Here is a 19,449-nt window from a genome sequence, read left to right on the forward strand (position 1 = left end):
GTAAAACTCAAGGGGATGGGCGGGGGGGGGGGGGGGGGGGGGGGGGGGGGGACACCAGAAGGACCTGACAAAGATGCAGATAAAATAAGTAAAAAGGTTAAATGTCTTTGGACAAGCCAGTTAAAGTTATAAAACGCAGAATACGAGCAGCTGCTCGAGCGTCATCAGCTAAAACATCCGGTAAAGTAGATGGCAGGGACAGGACAACACGAAATTGACTAAAACGGGGACACGACAATAAAACATGGCGCACTGTTAATGCCTGACCACAAGGGCACTGCGGGGCTGGGTCACCGGAGAGCAGGTAGCGGTGGCTAAACCGGCAATGCCCAATCCGCAACCTGGTCAGAAGGACCTCCTCGCGCCGAGATGGTCGGGAGGATGTTGTCCAAGCAGTGGGAGCGGTTTTACTGCCCGGAGCTTGTTCCTTGTAGGGATGACCAAGCATCCCACCACAACGACACAAGCCTCTTATATACATCCCCACGAACGTCAGATGACGGGACACAATGGGAGGCTGGCCGAGGCAGGAGGACTGCAGCCTTGGCTGCAGCATCCGCAGCCTCATTCCCAGGCACTCCTACATGTCCGGGAACCCACAGAAAGCTGACAGAACCACCATTATCAGCGAAAGAATGGAGGGACTGCTGTATCCGTTGAATCAAGGGATGGACCGGATAGGGAGCTCCAAGGCTCTGAAGAGCACTGAGTGAGTCAGAGCAGAGTACATACGATGAATGGCAGTGGCGGCGGGCATACTGAACGGCCTGATGGAGAGCAAAAAGCTCGGCCGTAAAGCTGGAACATTGGTCGAGGAGCCGGTATTTTAAAGGTGGCGGCCCCGACGACAAAGGCACAGCCGACACCATCGTCAGTTTTGGAGCCATCGGTGTAAATAAAGGTGTGACCGGCAAGTCGAGCACGAAGTTCGACAAACCGTGAGCAATACACTGCAGCCGGAGTACCCTCCGGGAGTGAGCTGAGGTCGAGATAAATATGAACCGGAGCCTGGAGCCAAGGTGGTGTCGGGCTCTCACCCTCTCTGAAGGTGGTAGGGAGGGCAAAATCCAATTGTCGAAGCAGGCGACGGAAGCGGACTCCGGGGGGCAGCAGGGCAGACACATACAACCCGTACTGATGGTCGAGAGAATCGGCGAAGAAGGACTTGTAAGAGGGGTGGTCGGGCATAGACAACAGCCGGCAGGCATACCGACACAGCAGTACGTCGCGCCGGTAGGTCAATGGTAACTCGGCAGCTTCAGCATAAAGACTCTCGACAGGACTAGTGTAGAAGGCTCCGGTCGCAAGACGTATCCCCCGATGGTGGATGGAGTTGAGCCGGCGTAAGAGGGATGGCCGAGCGGACGAGTAGACGAAGCTCCCATAATCCAGCTTCGATCGGACTATGGACCGATACAAGCGAAGCAGGACAGTGCGATCCGCTCCCCAAGATGAACCGCTAAGAACTCTGAGGACATTAAGGGAACGTGTACAACGGGCCGCCAAATAAGAGACATGTGGAGACCAACACAGTTTCCTGTCCAACGTGAGCCCCAGAAACTTAGTTGTGTCCACGAATGGGAGAACAACGGGACCGAGATGTAAGGATGGCGGAAGGAACGCTTTATATCGCCAAAAGTTGATACAAACCGTCTTCTCTTCAGAGAACCGGAAGCCATTTGCCACGCTCCATGAGTAGAGGCTGTCTAACAACGCTGAAGGCAGCGCTCCAGGAGGCATGTTCTCTGGGCACTGCAGTAGATCGCGAAGTCATCGACAAAGAGAAAGCCTGAGACATTAGGTGGAATGCAATCCATAATTGGCTTGATCGCGAAGGCAAAAAGGGCTACGCTCAAGACGGAGCCCAGAGGCACTCCGTTCTCCTGGAGGAAGACGTCGGACAATACGGAACCCACACGTACCCTAAACTTTCGATCCGTTAAAAAGGAATCAATAAAAAGGGGCAGGCGACCGCATAGGCCCCACCTGTGCATAGTGCGGAGGATACCTCCTCTCCAACAGGTATCATAAGCCTTCTCCAAGTCGAAGAACACGGCTACCGTTTGGCGCCTTCGCAAAAAGTTGTTCATGATGAATGTCGACAAGGTCACAAGGTGGTCAACAGCGGAGCGGCGGCGACGAAAGCCGCATTGGACATTAGTAAGTAGCCGTCGAGATTCAAGAATCCAGACTAACCGAGCATTAACCATGCGCTCCATCACCTTACAGACACAGCTTGTAAGAGAAATGGGGCGGTAACTAGAAGGAAGGTGTCTATCCTTCCCGGGTTTGGGTATAGGAACAACAACGGCGTCACGCCAACGCATGGGGACTTGACCTTCGGTCCAGACGCGATTATAGGTACGAAGAAGGAAGCTTTTGCCCGCCGGAGAAAGGTGTGCCAGCATCTGAACGTGAATGGCATCTGGCCCCGAAGCAGAGGACCGGGACAGTGCAAGCGCACGTTCGAGTTCCCGCATAGTAAAGGGGGCATTATAAGTTTCCAGATTCAGCGAGTGGAAGGAAGGTCGCCGAGCCTCTTCTGCCTCTTTCCTGGGAAGGAAGGCAGGATGGTAATGGGCGGAGCTTGAAACCTCCGCGAAAAAGCGGCCAAAGGCGTTGGAGACAGCCACAGGATCAACAAGGAGCTCATTACCTGAGGTCAGGCCAGGTGCCGAGGAGTGGGCCTTAATGCCCGACAGCCGGCGCAGGCTACCCCAAACGACGGAAGAGGGAGTAAAACTGTTAAAGGAGCTGGTGAAAGAGGCCCAACAAGCTTTTTTGCTGTCTTTGATGACTCTACGGCATTGCGCTCGGAGTCGTTTGTATTCAATACAATTCGCCAACATAGGATGGCGGCGAAAGGTGCGTAAAGCACGTCGTCGAGCACGGATAGCGTCTCTACAAGCCTCGTTCCACCAGGGGACGGAAACGCGACGTGAAGAAGAAGTAGTACGAGGAATGGAACGTTCGGCAGCATTGATGATAACAGCCGTGAGGTATTCGACCTGACTGTCACAACTGGGAAAATCGTGGTCCGGAAAGGTCGCCAGGGAGGAGTAAAGTCCCCAGTCAGCTTTCAGTATGTTCCAGCTCGAAGGACGTGGGGATGGGGTGTGGTGCAGGAGACGAACGACACAGGGGAAGTGGTCGCTCGAATAGGTGTCAGAAAGGACATACCACTCGAACCAATGGGCAAGAGTGGTAGAACAGATCGAGAGGTCCAAGTGGGAGTAGGTATGAGTAGAGTCCGAGAGGAAAGTCGGGGCGCCAGTATTGAGGCAGACAAGATTGAGATGGTTGAAGACATCCGCCAAGAGTGAGCCTCTTTGACAGGATGCAGGAGAGCCCCAAAGGGGATGATGGGCATTGAAGTCGCCAAACAATAAAAACGGCGGGGGAAGCTGAACGATCAGGTGCATCATGTCAGCCCGACTAACAGCAGATGACGGTGGAGTGTAGATGGTACAAACTGAAAAAGTAAAAGCAGAAAGAGTAATGCGGACAGCTATTGCTTGGAGTGGGGTGGTCAATGGGATGGGATGGTAATAGACATCGTCCCGAACGAGCAACATGACCCCACCATGAGCTGGGACACCGTCCACAGGGGTGAGGTCATACCGCTCCGAGGTATAGTGGGTAAAGGCAATACGGTCAGTCGGGCGCAACTTGGTTTCCTGGAGACCAAGGACGAGCGGACAGTGCAGGCGGAGCAGCAGTTGTAATTCCTCCCGATTAGATCGAATACCTCTTATGTTCCAATGAAACGCCATCGCTAGTCAAAAAGTTGGGGGAACGAGACGGGGGAAGAGCTGGTCACCTCGACGGCCGCGGAGGGCCAGGTTGCGAGGGAACAATGCTACAACCGACGGGAGGCGGATCCGGTTCCATCGACTCGTCGCCAGCTGCGGCCGCTGTCCCTGGTTGTGTAGGAGGGGCAGCATCGTTTGCCGACGAAAGGCCAGCTGAGCGCCTGGCAGCAGAGCGTCCCGGCGAAACTGAGGACGGCCGGGAGTAGCGACTCACGGATGGAGCGTCAGACGAAACGCGCCGGGGTGGAGAGGGGGATAGAGACTTCTTCTTGGAGGCCTTCTTGGAAGGCCGAGGAGGCACAGGGATGGTGGGCTGGACCCGAAGAAGGTCCTCACGCGCGGGGTCCGTTTTGGAACGCCGGACCTCGGAAGCTGGGGTCCGGAACGTTTCCCCGATGGACGCCTGAGAAGAGGATCGCTTCTCAGGTGGTGTGGGGGCAGGAGAAGGAGGAAGGGTGGCCCCTGGGGCAGAGGGGGTGGGGGCCACGGGGGAGGAGGATTTGGAAGGGAGGGATTTGGGAGGCGGAGGCAGAGCCCCCTGATGGGCGGAGGAGGCGGAGGGGGGACAGGATAGGGGTGAGGATACCGCGGAAGGAGTGGACACAACTGAGGCAAACGAAGTGGTCAATGGCACGGGATGGAGGTGGTCATACTTCTTCCTGGCCTCAGAATAAGAGAGCCGATCCAAAGTTTTGATTTCTTGTATCTTCTTCTCCTTCTGATATGCGGGGCAGTCTGAGGATCTAGGCGAGTGGACGTCAGGACAATTAATGCACCGAGGTGGTGGGGTGCATGTATGTTCCTCACGAAGAGGACGTCCACAATCGCCACAAAGGGGCTCAGCCTCACACCGTGACGACATGTGCCCAAAGCGCAAACACCTAAAACAGCGCATAGGAGGCGGGACGTAAGGTCGCACGTCACACCGGTAGCACATCACCTTTACCTTCTCCGGGAGAACGTCCCCCTCGAAGGCGAGGATAAAGGCCCCGGTGTCGATGCGACGGTCTTTGGGGCCGCGCTGGACTCGCCGGACGAAATGCACGCCTCGGCGCTCCAGGTTGGCCCTGAGCTCCTCATCAGATTGTAGCAGGAGGTCACGATGAAAAATAACCCCCTGCGTTCTATTTAGTGCCAGATGTGGGACAATGGATACTGGGATGTCCCCTAGGCGGTCGCACGCCTGGAGCACCGCCGACTGTGTGGCGGAGGTGGTCTTGATAAGAACGGACCCTGAACGCATCTTGCTGAGAGCCTCAATTTCCCCGAAGATGTCCTCAATGTGCTGAACAAAGAACATGGGCTTGGAGGTGGCGAATGTCCCCCCATCGGTTTGAGAACAGACCAAATAGCGGGGGAAGTACTTCGCCCCAAGCCGGCGGGCCTGTCCCTCCTCCCATGGAGTGGCCAAGGGGGAAAGGGCAGGAGAACCAGAACTAGAAACGGTACCTTTTCTTTTGAAAGACTCGGCCGCAGAGCGACCTGATACGTGTTGACGTTTCATCTGCGAAACGTCCGCCCCGATACCACCCACTCCGACCAGGGGCTCTCCCCACGGGCGCCACCCAGCCGCAGCAAGGGCCACCTGGCAGGATGACCATTGCCAGGAGTCCTGATGCCCCAAGGAGACGGGCATCTACTCCTTGGCCGACGTGGGAAGGGTGCAGCTCAGGTATCGGCAGTACAATCCCTGTGTTGTCAGGGGGCTACAACCTAGAGGGTACATGACGACCCCACCACAACGGGCTGGCTACCGTGCTGGATTTCTGGTGCCATGGAAAGTCCATCATGATCACTGGTGCAGATGGAGATGCACTATGCGCGTAACTTGGACAACCCATCAGGCGTTTAGGCCCAATTTGAGGAATAGTGGGTATGGTTACTACGCCGGTGCAATGCTGAGTGCCAAGGTCTTAGTGCACTTAGGACCAGTGGTACACCACGTAAGGTGTCCTTCCCAAAAGGCTCATACTTCTGTAGAATTTTGAAAAATGGAGGTCAAACCCCAAGGGGGACCATCACATGGAAGGCCGAAACGGTTGAAACTCCTTTTAGTCGCCTCTTACGACAGGCAGGAATACCTCGGGCCTATTCTTACCCCGGACCCGCAGGGGGGAGCAACTGGCAGATGAAGACTCAGATGCTTTTCAGCCAGAGAAAAGTCTTCACAGGAGCATTCCTCCTGACCTTTCTTCCTGCCAGTTGTATAGCAGTTATTTCACCGCTGGAGACAAAGACTTGGTGGCTTGTTGCACAGCTGGAGACGAAGGAGACAGGGATGCTGCTGTGACACTGGGTGATTTTATGACTGTGGTGCTAAATTTGAGGTCGCATGTCTGCATGACCCTGTCCTTTATGGTGAGAGCTGTAAAATGAACAATACTGTAAGTGTTTTACAATTTTAAAACGCTGGGCTTTCCACTAGCCAACAACTTGTGAGTGATAAGATATAAGATACTTTTTCCTTCACCCAGATATCCTGGCTGGCCAACTCATCAGGAACATGAGGCATTTTTGGGATGAGGCTGCATGGTCACCATTGCAATTGATACAGTGGAGAGGAAGTGGCATGCAAGTGCCCTCGTGATCATCTCTACCACAGGTAACACATTTGGCCGTATGTCAACAGGACATTCAAGTGTGGTTGTAACATTGATACTGGTAGCAGCGCATCAGGTTTGGAATGTATGGAGCAACCATGACGACTTCATAGTGCACTTTGGTCTTTGATGAAAGCACTACTCTATCAAACATGAGAAAAAGAGTGCAAGTAGGCACTTTTTATTGCATCAACCTTCCTTATTACCCACTGCACTGCAGTGACCCACTGATCAGAGAGGTAAGTATGGATTTCTCCCTCAGTAAGAACACCGAGCAGCCTTGTGTAAATAACACTGTGCGACGAATATAGCATTTCTGCCTCGATCAGCCCATTGAGCAGCCTAGTGTAAAGAACAACACAAGAAGAATTCAGAGTTCTATGGGCCTCAACACAAACAGGATAGCTGTGGAGGAGTGAAACTGCAAGCAGTTGTTGGGCTTGAAAATCATATTAGTCTCCAAAACCCAAGTGCCATTACATAAATAAGAGCAGGATTTCACAGAGCCTGCAATTGCATCAACACCTTCCTTAATAATAAACCATAGGACTGACCTCCTCCAGTACGTGATACCGGAAGGAACCAAGTTGCAGCTGGGAGAGTCTTGGATTTAGCTTCATTCCATTTATGTTTAATGCATATAGACCGAGATGGTGATTGGCTCTTTGTGGAAAGATCCCCATGATTTCCAGCATTACCGACAGCATGCTCCTTCCAACTGATTGCCCTCCTTAGAGGGGGGCTCACCCATCTTAAGTGATTGTTCACACCTCCTGAACTCCCGACAGAGGGAGCAATTGGCAATTTGGGAAGGTAAAAGCTCAGGCAATCACCCCTCCCTAGACCTAGCCTGTACCAAGTATGTACATGGGAACCCTACCTGTTAACTCGGGGCTAGGAATTACACATTACCCAGGCACCTTTTACGTATCAGACACATGGGCTGGCCTTTATGAGTGCACAAGGGGGAAGGAGAAAAAGAGGAACATCAAACACTGAAGGGGAGGGAGGACAGCAGATGGAGAATGACGAAAGGAAAAAAGAAAAAAACAGTGGAAGGGCTGTTCAGGTGTCAGGCTACTGAAACTTCAGAATACATTCCCAAAAATATACCAGACATGTTCCCCAAGGGTACTGAAAAAGAATAACCAGAGGATAGACATGCAGCACAGAAAGGGAAAAGGTGCTGCAAAGGCTGGGGCCCCGTGGTAGCCAAGCACAAGCTCACCAAAGAGTGGTGAGCCCCTCTGGGAGTGGAATTTATGTGGCTCCACACTCATAATTTAATGGAGTATATCCCTTACATTTTTTAAAATAAATTTCAGACACACACACAATAATCTTGCATGTCTGCTAATCCAGCACCCACATGTGCAAGGAATGGCAAGATTAGCAAGAGTCTAGTGTATTTTCTTCCATAATTACATCCACAATTAGTATAGCAGAAAGGCTATAATTGTGTTTGATGGCTACCCTAACGTATTAAGTGATAGGAGCATGAAATCAGCTGAGCAGTTGCACAGAGCCACCAAAATAACAGCATCAACTGTCATGTTTAATGAAACATCAGTAACCATGGCAAAAGATTTGTTTCTGTCAAATGAACAAAATAAACAGGACTCACTTTCTTGTTGCTAACACAACTGGAAAGTGATCAATACTAAGCAAGGAGCTAAGGACACTGATACTCTACTGCTTCAGCCCCATTGTCGCCCAACATTTTTTTTATTGAAGCCAGAAAAGGACAGACAAGGCAACATAGTCTACAGCCCCTAAATTTGTCTCATATATCAAAAATAATGTTCTGTTCCTATATGCTGTGTCATGACTTCCTCATTTTTTGGCAAAGGAAAACAAACTCGTCAAGGAAAGAAACAGGGACATTCAGCAATTCCAATGCTACTCTTTTATGAGACTTGTCGGAAGTTCATAGTGGTCAATGTACTGTGAAGATGAAACAAAGCCATTAAAAGCGCTTCACTATCAAATCTTTAAAAACTTGTCTCAAAGACATCAGTCACCCTCATCTCTTTGTCTTCTATAGAAGCAGCTGCTTGGCAGCATCCCCTGACGACATATTTGCAGGTGCAAGCTTAGAAAAATAACCCACTAGATCCATTGCAATGGGGCTGGAAGTCTTCAAAATTTGGCCTATTGGCAGTTTCCAGTACTACAGATGTTGCACCTGTGGCATTATTTAAAATCATTTACTGCACACACGGCACAGGGTGCCATGAAAGTTGTTCCTGCGGGACAAACAGCATTAAGTATACCAGCTTTTGCAAACTATCCAAAAACCAACAATGCACCAATGTTCCAACTGACATCCCTATTATTGACACTGATGGTTGTGGCACTGATAATGACATTTTGGAAGAAGGGACAAGAGGTCCCATCTAGGACATGAATACGGAAGAAATTTAAGAATTAATGTTACTTAGACCCTCATCTTCCAAGTATGCAAAGAAGTAATACCATAAAATTAAGAAAATCAAAATGTACATAGAGCAAAAGATTGTTTAGCTAAGTTAAAATAATTTTTTAACTGTATTACTTTAACACAATTTCATATTATTGCACGTAGCTCAATTTATTGTTAATTGAATCAATTTCTTTATTACTAATAAAACAATAATAAACCTAACATATTTATCCTTGTAAACCAATATTTTGTCCACTAATCTCTACAACTTTTGGGCTAAGGAAGGTGAATATTTGAAAAATTCATTGAATAATAATTGAATATGTTGATATTTACTTACAGCTAGCTTTTTTCTCTTTCTTCGACTTTTTAAAAACACAAGTTGATGCTCTCCAACTTTTCTCCTATAAAATTTTGCATCAGATTAGCCAATTCTCAGATGCTGTGCATTTTATAGTGGCAAAATGTGCGTTTTTCAAAAGGTGTGAAAAATTTGTTTTCTTATGTAGTGTTTCTATAGGAAAATTTAATCACATAGCAAAGTTCCGATACCCAATCACTGCAGAATTTAATGCTTCACATTCTTGGTAACCATGGTTTTTTCGATTAAACAGTTAGCTTTGAAGTAATTTGGAAAAATCCAGGAAAGGTACAAAATTTTGTTGATTTTTCTTTTCATCAAAGTTGAAGCTTCAATCCAAACAGGCCGTGTGTGTGTGTGTGTGTGTGTGTGTGTGTGTGTGTGTGTGTGTGTGTGTGTGTGTGTGTGTGTGTGTGTGCGCGCGCGCGCGCGCGCGCGTGTATTTTGTACTGCAGGAGGAGATTTTAATGGGCCTCTTTGTGACTCAATATCTAATCTATATGGCGAGTATAAATCTATTTTTTTCGATATTGCTGTTATTTCATTTTGAACTTTCTATTGTTTGACTATTTTTCTTTTTTCTGTCAAGTCCAAAAAGTTCTCAGTTATGCTTTATATTTTCAAATCACTGTCTCATTACTGTAGCTAAACATTATCAGAGAAATAAATCACATTGTTTGAACCATGAGATTTGAAAAATAGATATTTTACTTAAATAACTGATATTTTGATTTGAGAGCATATGCAGATTCCATTATTTTGTCATCACATCATACACACTACATATAATGAGAATTAAAAAAAGTTGTAGCAAGAGAATGCTGGCTATTTGTATATGAAGTACTGCAAACGATTCACATGACCACCACTACAAGGACAGGGGTTTTCACAATGAATATACAGGTTTTAAGGTTTTGTAGCATTTGTTACTTTCAACTTACAATTATAAATAATACATCAAATGAAAGAGCAACTCGAACAGGTTTTCTTGTAAATGTTCAAAGCAAGCAGTGTTTGTCACACCTTGAGTGAATAGGAGAGTTCTTCCCAGTGTGTCTGGAGTCACTGATGCAACAATGCTGATACTAATGTCAGGTAGATCAGCTGGTAGTGAAGACATATACACATGATAATTTATGAACTACCTACGCTAAAAATCACATGGCTTCAGCACTATCATTTACTGAGTTATGCCACTGAGTCAGCACACCATGTTCCTGCCAAATGAAGTTCTCTGGTTTAGTGTTTTCCAACTGAGGAAAGAGCCACAGTTCTGGCACATCAAGGTAAGAAGCACCAGTTACAGTTGCTTCATTGAAAAGGAAAGGCCCATTAACTTTCCACCGAGATATGGCACAAAAACGATTCAATTTAGAGGAGTCTTGTTGCAATTGTACCATTTTGTTGGGATCTGTTGACCCCAATATGCATACATGATGTGTGTTTGCATTTCCACTTAGGTGTAATGTCTATTATCACTGAAGACAGTACAATCCAGAAAATCTTTAGCGTCATGCGGCACCATTTCGTTTGCAATGTTGGCATGTAAACCGTAGTCTGTAGGCTTTAGAGCTTGTAAAAACTGCAAATGATAAGGATGTAATTGTAAGCATCTCCTTGAAAGCGTCCACACAAACGTCACTGGAATTGCTAATTCACAACTAGCCTTCTGAATTCATTTCTTGGGGCTATGCGTGAAAGACCCTCACTCGTTCAACAAGTTCTTCAGTAACTCTTAGTCATTCCACACTCTTTCCTTTGCATGCAGGCATACAAACGAAACTTTTTGAGTTGCTCTTTCATTTGATGTATTACTTATTTCAACAAAGTTAAAAGAATAACACACATGTTAAAAACATATTTAAAAATTAATTTACTTCAGTTTCTGAATGTTTTTTAAACCAAGAGACACTAAAAAAATTCACTGGTGCACCTGTATCACTAAGTGAGTCATATCTTAGTAATATTATTTAGTCATATTAGTTTTCTGCAATACTTACAAGATGGTGCTGGTTTAGTGTATTCTACAATTTCAATTTTATTTTCCTTTTCAAACTTTACACTGTCTGCTTTCTTCAATTTATTGCTTTTTGGGTAACCAGTTTTTATTTCAGCTGTAACTAATGAGCACAACGCAAATTACTTATTTAGTTATCTGTTGATTATCAGGTGACAAATTTTCAAAGTAAGAATTAATGTTCTAAATAGGTGCACTAATGAATAATACAAAGCTAAACACAATTACTTTGACTTTTACATTGCTTTACTAAGTGAAAAGCAATACACCTGTATAGTTATTGAAGAAAGAAAGTGCAGCTCTCACTGTGTAGAAAGATGGGTGAGAATACAACAATATACATTTTCTCTAAATCAGAAAGCTAAGCTACCTGGTACAAAGTCACCAACCAGTTTATTTAAGACCTCATAAAAACTGAGGAATGATCTAGACAGCCATTACAAGATACAGCTTACTGTATCTTAATTCTCAAACTATCACATATCTCTCTCTCTCTCTCTCTCTCTCTCTCTCTCTCTTTTCTCCCTCCGCTCACCTCTCTCTCTCTCTCTCTCTCTCTCTCTCTCTCTCTCTCTCTCTCTCTCTCTCTCTCCCTCAAAAAAAAAAAAAAAAAAAAAAAAAAAAAAAAAAAAAGTTTTATACAATATGAGATTTCCATTGCTTCTGACTGTTTGTCACACTTTTTTGGAGGTGCTAAAACTTTCATAATTTCAGAATTTTTCCCGTTTCAGCTTGGCTGCACAAAGTCACGTCAAGCAGTCATTTGAGAGTGTTTAACAGCTTTCAACAAAGGAAATTATCATATATTAAGTTTTAATATAAAAGTTGGCCCTGACCTTGTTGAATGAACTGCCACATCACAGTAACCACCATGATGGTCACATATGGGATGAAATTAGAAGCTTTTACTTTACTGGGCATATCAGGATCTTAGAAAAGCAAATAGTGAAGTCCTAAATATCTATCACAAACATGGAATTCACTGAGCTGTTTATGGTAAGCAGAAGTACGAGATCCCAGTTTGTCGGACTGTGTAATTAAATCATTATGAAAATGTACAACTTGGCAACTGCATAACTCAATTGTCCACATTATGTAATTAAAGTAGAAAATTACCTACAAGAATAGAATTCTTTTCCTTGGTTTTCTAGTTACAACAGATCTGAGTATTAACAGGACTTTGGCGACTTCCATCAGGACAACCATTTGCATAGTGATGAGACACATTCAAAGCTCGGACAACCATTTGCATAGTGATGAGACACATTCAAAGCTGCTTAGCAGTTTGGGATTCCTGAAGTATTTTCTAAATAAAGAAGTTGGATCCAACTTAGTTGTGGTTAAACAGCGTACCACCACGCATTGGTTATGACAAGCAGCTCCAGGTAATTATGAATTATGCATGAAATTGCAAAAGCCTAGTTTATCACTCACAACTGACATCACACGAAAACCAAGAAAGTTTTATTCAAGACCATCACCTTAAAAATTATGTTCCGAAACTATGAACCAAAATTCATATTAACTCACTGCTCCCAAAATTCTATCAATACCAAAACCCAATAAGAACTACCTGTGTATTCTCTGCATGATGCATCTGTCTTTGTAGGCTTTTTTTCATCCGACAGTTTGCCACCTCTTGGCTGGTGCTGTGTTCCGTTCACTGATGAGAGTGGAGGCCTTTCATTTGGTGTGGCAGATCTACTGCTACAGGTTGTGCAGAGTCCACTATGCCAATTTTCACATTTACAATGCTGCACATCATATTTGATGAGTTTTTTCAAATCTGGTGAGAAAAAGAAATTGCGTAAAATCAGTCTCTGATGAAAGCTCAAACTAGTACTGAAAATTAATACCTATAATTCGTCTACAATATTTCATAGACAACACACTAATCAGTTTCTGATTTAAGGAGTACTAAAAGAAAACATAAATTTTTTGTCTTTCAGTTTAAAGTGTTATCCCATAGTGGAAAGGAACATTCATTTACAATGATATAATGATACATCACCGATAAAGAAAGCGAAGTAAGTTTAATGTCAGTCTATATCAAATATACACAAGTCCAGTAATGAAATATCTTGGTTGGCGTAATTTAATGATTGCACTAAACAAGAAAGAAACTAAATACTGAATAAATTTTCACTCTATGCAGAGTATTTGCTGTGCTGATTATGTGTGACAAAGTAAAACTATGTTTTAGGCCAGGATTAAAATCTAAATCCATACATTAGACAGTATGCTGTGCAAATTAAGCCATCTGGGCATGTCTTTTAGACTGACTGAAAGCTCAAATTTTTCGCTTTTCTTCTAAGCTCTACCTGCCTCACCATGGTGTTCTGAGATCTGCACCTCAGAGAAAGGATTTAGTGGCGAGTTTGGTCAATCGAACGCCTTCAAAGTTGAAGAAATTTCTGCCTCAGCAACAACTCTAGGGCTTTTCTCTTGGAGGTGAGATATCTCAGCACCACACCAGCACCTCTGCTGAGTTTGGGAAGAAAGAGGAGGAATCGACAGGAAGTAAAATCAACTGGAAGTAAAATAAGGAAAAGGTTTGTTTCACGACAATATGATACGAGAGAAGTTCCTTTCAAATCTTACTCTTTATGTACATACACAATACATGAATACTTTTTTTATATATTATTAAATATTTCTTCAGTGTGGCTGAATGATTTTTGCATATTCATTGTAGATGGCAGCTGTTGGATAGGAATCAGTATGCTTCCTTCTCCAAACTCAAGACAACCTTAGCAGACTAGGGTTGAGAATAATCACTTTTTTATTTTCAGAACAGCAACCATGTGGACAGAAAAAGATTTATGAAGGCAGCTACAGTTTGCATATAATGTAAGATAAAGTAAACGGCTCATACATACGAGTACTAAAAAACATTTAGTTTATTGGTCAATAGGGTTGGTTTTGGCAAAAATATGTACAACTCGAATTTTACATTTAAATTTATGAGCTTCTGTGCAACTTCTTGGAAGGATAAGCATCTAGAGGAAGGGCAGTGTTGTTACTAAAGCGATTAGTAGGGTAATGTTGGCAGCCATCGCCCTGATGATGGTGATGGGAACACAGGGTGTATATTAGTATCAGGTTGTCAGAAACCCAAAATACACAATGTATTTGAAAAAACACCAATTATAATCAAAGAAGTTAACAAGATACTCATCACAGCAATGAATTTGTAGTGCATTAATCACAGCGAAAGTGACATTTCAAACTAATGATTGACATGTAATCTATGATCAATGACTGTATTCTGAATGATTACTTTAATTGTTTGGTAAACAAAACAAAGATCCTCGTTATTATTATGGTTGACTCCACTAAAGCATTGTCAACCTATGTGCCACTGAGGGAAAGGGTCCTGGCTGGCACTGCTCTTTTTAGACTTCAGCCTGATAACAGCTTAAGAACACTGAGAAAAAAGGTTTAATCTCCAGATGCTGACTATCTTAAGAAAGGTTTGTATACAAAAGAGCCACTTTATTTCAGAGAAGCGAAGATTGGCATTTACGGTTAGTCCGGTCACATTTATGTTACCACCTGTCAGAAGCCTGAATGGCCACATTTTGCAGCACACACATGCAGGAAGAGTGTGAATGAGGTTCTGGAAGATACTGACAGGGATGTGGAGCCATGCTGACTCCAGTGTCATGGCCAGCTAAGCTAGGTTTCTCAGCTGAGGGTCCCCGGCGTGAACAGCCCAGTCGAAGTGGTCCCAAAAATTCTCGACTGTGGTTAAATCTGGGGAGTTTGATGGCTAGGGGAGTACGGTAAGATCATCCTGGTGCTATTCAAATCATGCTGTTATAATGCCCTAGCTGTGTGACACATTGCATTGTCTTGCTGGTACGTGCCATTGTGCAAAAAAACACACATATAGGGTGGATATTGTCTGAAGGACAGGTGCACAATTTTTATTGATCCACTGCATCGCCCAGAATGATGGAATCGTCCAGAAAAGGCCACAAAAACGTTCCCCTGATCATAGCACTCCCTCCTCTGGCCTGGAGTCTTACAGCAATTACTGCAGAGCCATACACGCTACAGCCATATGTGATTCATCTGAAAAGGCCACTTGGTGAATGTCCAGTTGCGTTACTGGTGTGCAAATTTCAGCCTTTGCCGCCAATGAACAGCAGTCAGCATGGGTGGATGAACCAGGTGCCCCGCTGCAGAGGCCCATACACAGCAATGTTTGCTGACTAGTTATTGAGGAGACAATGTTGTACATCTATTCACACACACACACACACACACACACACACACACACACACACACACTGCAGCTGCTGTTCATCCCGTCATCTACAGCCTGAGGTGTACCAAAGTAGCCTCAGCACCAGTTTTGGATAGCACCCTTTTGCCATGCACAGTATACTTAAACCATTTCGGAAATGCTTCCACCTTTGGCCCAAAAGCCACTTATCATACCATTTGGATGTCAGATAAATTGCTCCATTTCAGCATTACAACAATGTCTGCATTTTTTTCTGCATGTTACATCAGAATGTTGCGAACTCAAACAACGGCTAACAAGGGTCTGAAAGGAAAAGAGAAATGTTTTCCTGCAGTAGGACAATGCCAAACCACACACTTCACGTGCCATCACAGCAGAACTTCAGAGACTTAATCTCACCACCGTACAGCATCCTCCATACAGTCCAGATTTAGCACTATCTGACTTCCATCTGTTCCCGATAATGAAAGACGATCTGCGGGGACATCATTATGCTTCTGATGAAGACGTTGAGAGAACTGTGAGTCTGGGGTTGCGGAAACAGAGTGTCAACTTCTTCCATGATGGTTTCAGAAAACTTTTTCATCGTTGGCAGAAATGTATCCAATTGGCTGGTGATTATGTGGAAAAGTGAATATTGGTAATTAAAGATCACATTCTAATGATTACTTCTGCATTTGATTTATTAAAATATTCCCATCCAAACCTTATTAATGAGGGTGGAGGCATTACTTTTCATTCATCCCTTGTAATTACTCTGTCACGTGACAGTAGTATCAGCTTATGTCAAATCAACCAATGAACTTGTTCTTGACATCTCTCAGATTTTTTCAACTTTTTGTGTGGTAATGGTGGTGGTGGTGGTGGTGGTGGTGGTGGTGGTAGTGGTAGTGGTGGTAGTAGTAGTAGTAGTAGTAGTAGTAGTAGTAGTAGTAGTAGTCTGCATGAAAAAATCCCTAATTAACAATGTAAGAAAAAGATAGATTGCTACTTACTGTATAGGATGACACATTAAGTTGCAGACAGGCACAATTAAAAGACACTTACACACTAGCTTCCCACCACAGCCTCCACCAGAAAAAGAAACACGCACATGCACACACAGTGACACATGCATGCACATCTCACACACGACTGCTATCTCCGGGAGCTCGGATCAGAACGCAACTGTTACATGGAATGAAACCAGCAATCTGGAGGGAGTGGGGAAGAAAAAGGGGAAGGGATATTAGTGTAAGTGTGGGGTGAGAGAAGGTAGCACTGTCTGGCTGAAGGAGAGGAACTAGACTGCCATCTTGCCAACAGGTGCAGTGTCGGAAGGCCATCATGGAGGTTAAAAAAAGAGAGAAGCAGGGAAAGATGGGCTGGTGCATTGGCAGAGGGCAGCACACAATCAGGATGGAAGATCATAATAGGTAGGAGATGACAGGACAAAGGGAGTGGAAACTGTTGGGTAGAGGGTGTGGGGAAAGTATGCTATCGTAGGTTGAGGCCAAGGTAATTTCAGGAACGGAGACTATGTTGTAACAATAATTCCCATCTGTACAGTACAGAAGAGCTGGTGGTGGAGTGGGGGATCCACATGGGTTGGATAGTGAAGCAGCCATTTATACCCGTGCCGGCAAAACATGTCACTTGACCGTACCATACTCAGACCCCATATCACAGCCATTCTAAACACTGAACAATGACCTTTTGCTGTCTGTTGCTAAAGTAAGAGGTGAACCAATTGTGAGCTACTCCCCGTATTCCGTAATGGTCCAACTTCTGGAGCAATATTTTGTGATCAACACAATCAAACGCTTTAGTTAAATCAAAAAAATATGCCTAGTGTTTGAAACCTTTTGTTGAACCCATCTAGTACCTCACAGAGAAAGGAGAATATAGCATTTTCAGCGGTCAAACAACTTCTAAAGCCGAACTGTACATTTGCTAGCAAATCGTGTGATAAAAAATGATCAATTATCCTTACATACACAGCCTTTTCAATAACTTTAGCAAACACTGATGGCATTGAGAGAGAGTTCTAAACTTGCCTACATCATCCCTTTCTCCCTTTTTATAAAGCAGCTTTACTACTGACTACTTTAATCGTTCAGGGAACTGACCATTCCTAAAAGAAAAATTAGAAATATGGCTAAATACAGGGCTACCATGTGCGGCACAGCACTTTAATATTCTGCTAAGCACTCCATCATAACCATGAGGGTCCTTAGTCTTCAGTGATTTAATTATTGACTCAATCTCCCTCTGGTCTGTATCACAGGAGTATTTTAGACACCAATCTTGGAAAGGCATTTTCCAAGAGTGTTATACTATTCCCTGCAGAAACTAAATTTTTATTTTATTCGCCAGCAATGCTCGGAAAATGATTGTTAAATACAGTAAATATATCTGATTTATCAGTAACAGAAATATTTTTACTATGAACAGACTTTATATCATCGACCTTGTGCTGCTGACCAGACACTTCCTTCACAAATGACCATATGGTTTTGATTTTATCCTGTAGCTAGAAGGAAGGTGTTTGTCCTTACCAGGCTTATGTATGGGTATGATAGTGGCTTCACACCAGTGTTTGGGAAATGTGCCCTCTGCCCAGATGCAGTTGTACTTATGAAGCAGAAAGTGCTTGCCCACAGGAGAAAGGTCGTTGTCTGGCCCTGGAGCAGAGGATGGAGATGGAGTGAGAGCATAATCTAGCTCCTTCGTAGTAAACGTGGCATTGTAGCATTCGCGATTCTGAGAAGAGGATGGTATCGCCCGAGCCTCCTCCACTCATTTCTGATGTAGTAAGGCAAGTTGATAGTGGGAAATCTCTGCAAAATGGTGGGCCAAGGTGTTGGAAATAGCAATAGGGTCCACTATGACATTGTATGCTACTGTCATGCCAGAAATTGGGGAATGGATGTTGGTCCCAGATAGTCGTTAGAGGTTGGCCCACACGACGGAAGAGGGAGCTGAACTGTTAAAAGAACAAGTGAATGAAATCCAGCTAGCTTTTTTGCTATCCTGAAGAATGTGACAGCACTGTGCATGCAATTATTTATAATGAATGCAGCTTCCCATCGTAGGAGGACGGTTAAAAATGCAAAGTGTAAGTCTCTGCTCGTGAATTGCGTCGCGGCATGCCTCAGTCCACCAAGGGACTGGGACATGGCATGGGAAAAAGTAAGTTTAAGGAATGGAATGTTCTGTGGCAGTAAGGATAACATTTGTAAGATATTCTACCTGGTCATCACAACTGGGGAAATCTCCATCAAAGGTTGCCAAGTAGTAGTAAAGCCTCCAGTCAGCCTTAGTCAGCTGCCATCTGGGTTTGCACGTAGATGGGGTAGGAGTCAGAAAACAGACAGCACACGAGAAATGGTCACTGGAGTATGTTTCAGAGAGAATGGACTACTCGAAATGACAGGCAAGCTGGGCAGTGCAGAAGGATAGGTGCAAATGTGAATAGGTGTGCATGGAGTCTGAATGGAGTGTGGGTGCTCCTGTTGTGACATTCACCAGCTCTAATTCTTGATTGATAGTCCTCTGTGTCGACATACTGTGTTGCTGTATTGGCTGAAAAATGGGGGGTGGAAGTTCAACACTGACTACTGTGCATGATGCAGCCAACATTTGCACAACTGTTTTTCACAGTTCTTTACTTTCACTGTTCACAATCCCCAATATTACACAATTATATGGCCAGTTCACTATTGATAAATTTTGATAAGCCTCATTAATAAGTTGCAGGCAACATCAGCATACTGCTACAATAGTTTGCTGTGGAACATCTATGAGCAGTAAAAACCTAACCACACTCACAGATCTTGCAGAATAATACGGTATGAGTGACACTATTTTTCAAATAAATTAAACAGACACTGTCATTAATTGTTCTAACACACATCCTATTTGTGTTACACCTGTTCCACTGTTAAGTTGATGCATTGTTGTTGATCTAACCAATACATGCTTCACGTCTGAGAATCGGCTGTGG

The 19,449-nt window shown here is 44.6% G+C and overlaps 1 protein-coding gene across 4 annotated transcripts in view; it reads right to left on the bottom strand.

Annotated features, from left to right (window-relative positions):
- LOC126195073 (uncharacterized) overlaps positions 1–19,449 on the bottom strand; it is a 73,701-nt gene that overhangs the window by 37,415 nt on the left and 16,837 nt on the right. For all 4 annotated transcript variants that reach the window (XM_049933530.1, XM_049933529.1, XM_049933528.1 and 1 more), the window contains 2 exons: positions 12,786–12,998; positions 11,196–11,315 (listed from right to left, as the gene is read on the bottom strand). In XM_049933530.1, coding sequence (XP_049789487.1) covers positions 11,196–11,315; positions 12,786–12,998 — 333 coding nt within the window. The remainder of the gene's footprint in view (positions 1–11,195; positions 11,316–12,785; positions 12,999–19,449) is intronic.

Source organism: Schistocerca nitens, chromosome 7 (assembly GCF_023898315.1).
Source record: "Schistocerca nitens isolate TAMUIC-IGC-003100 chromosome 7, iqSchNite1.1, whole genome shotgun sequence".
NCBI lineage: Eukaryota > Metazoa > Arthropoda > Insecta > Orthoptera > Acrididae > Schistocerca > Schistocerca nitens.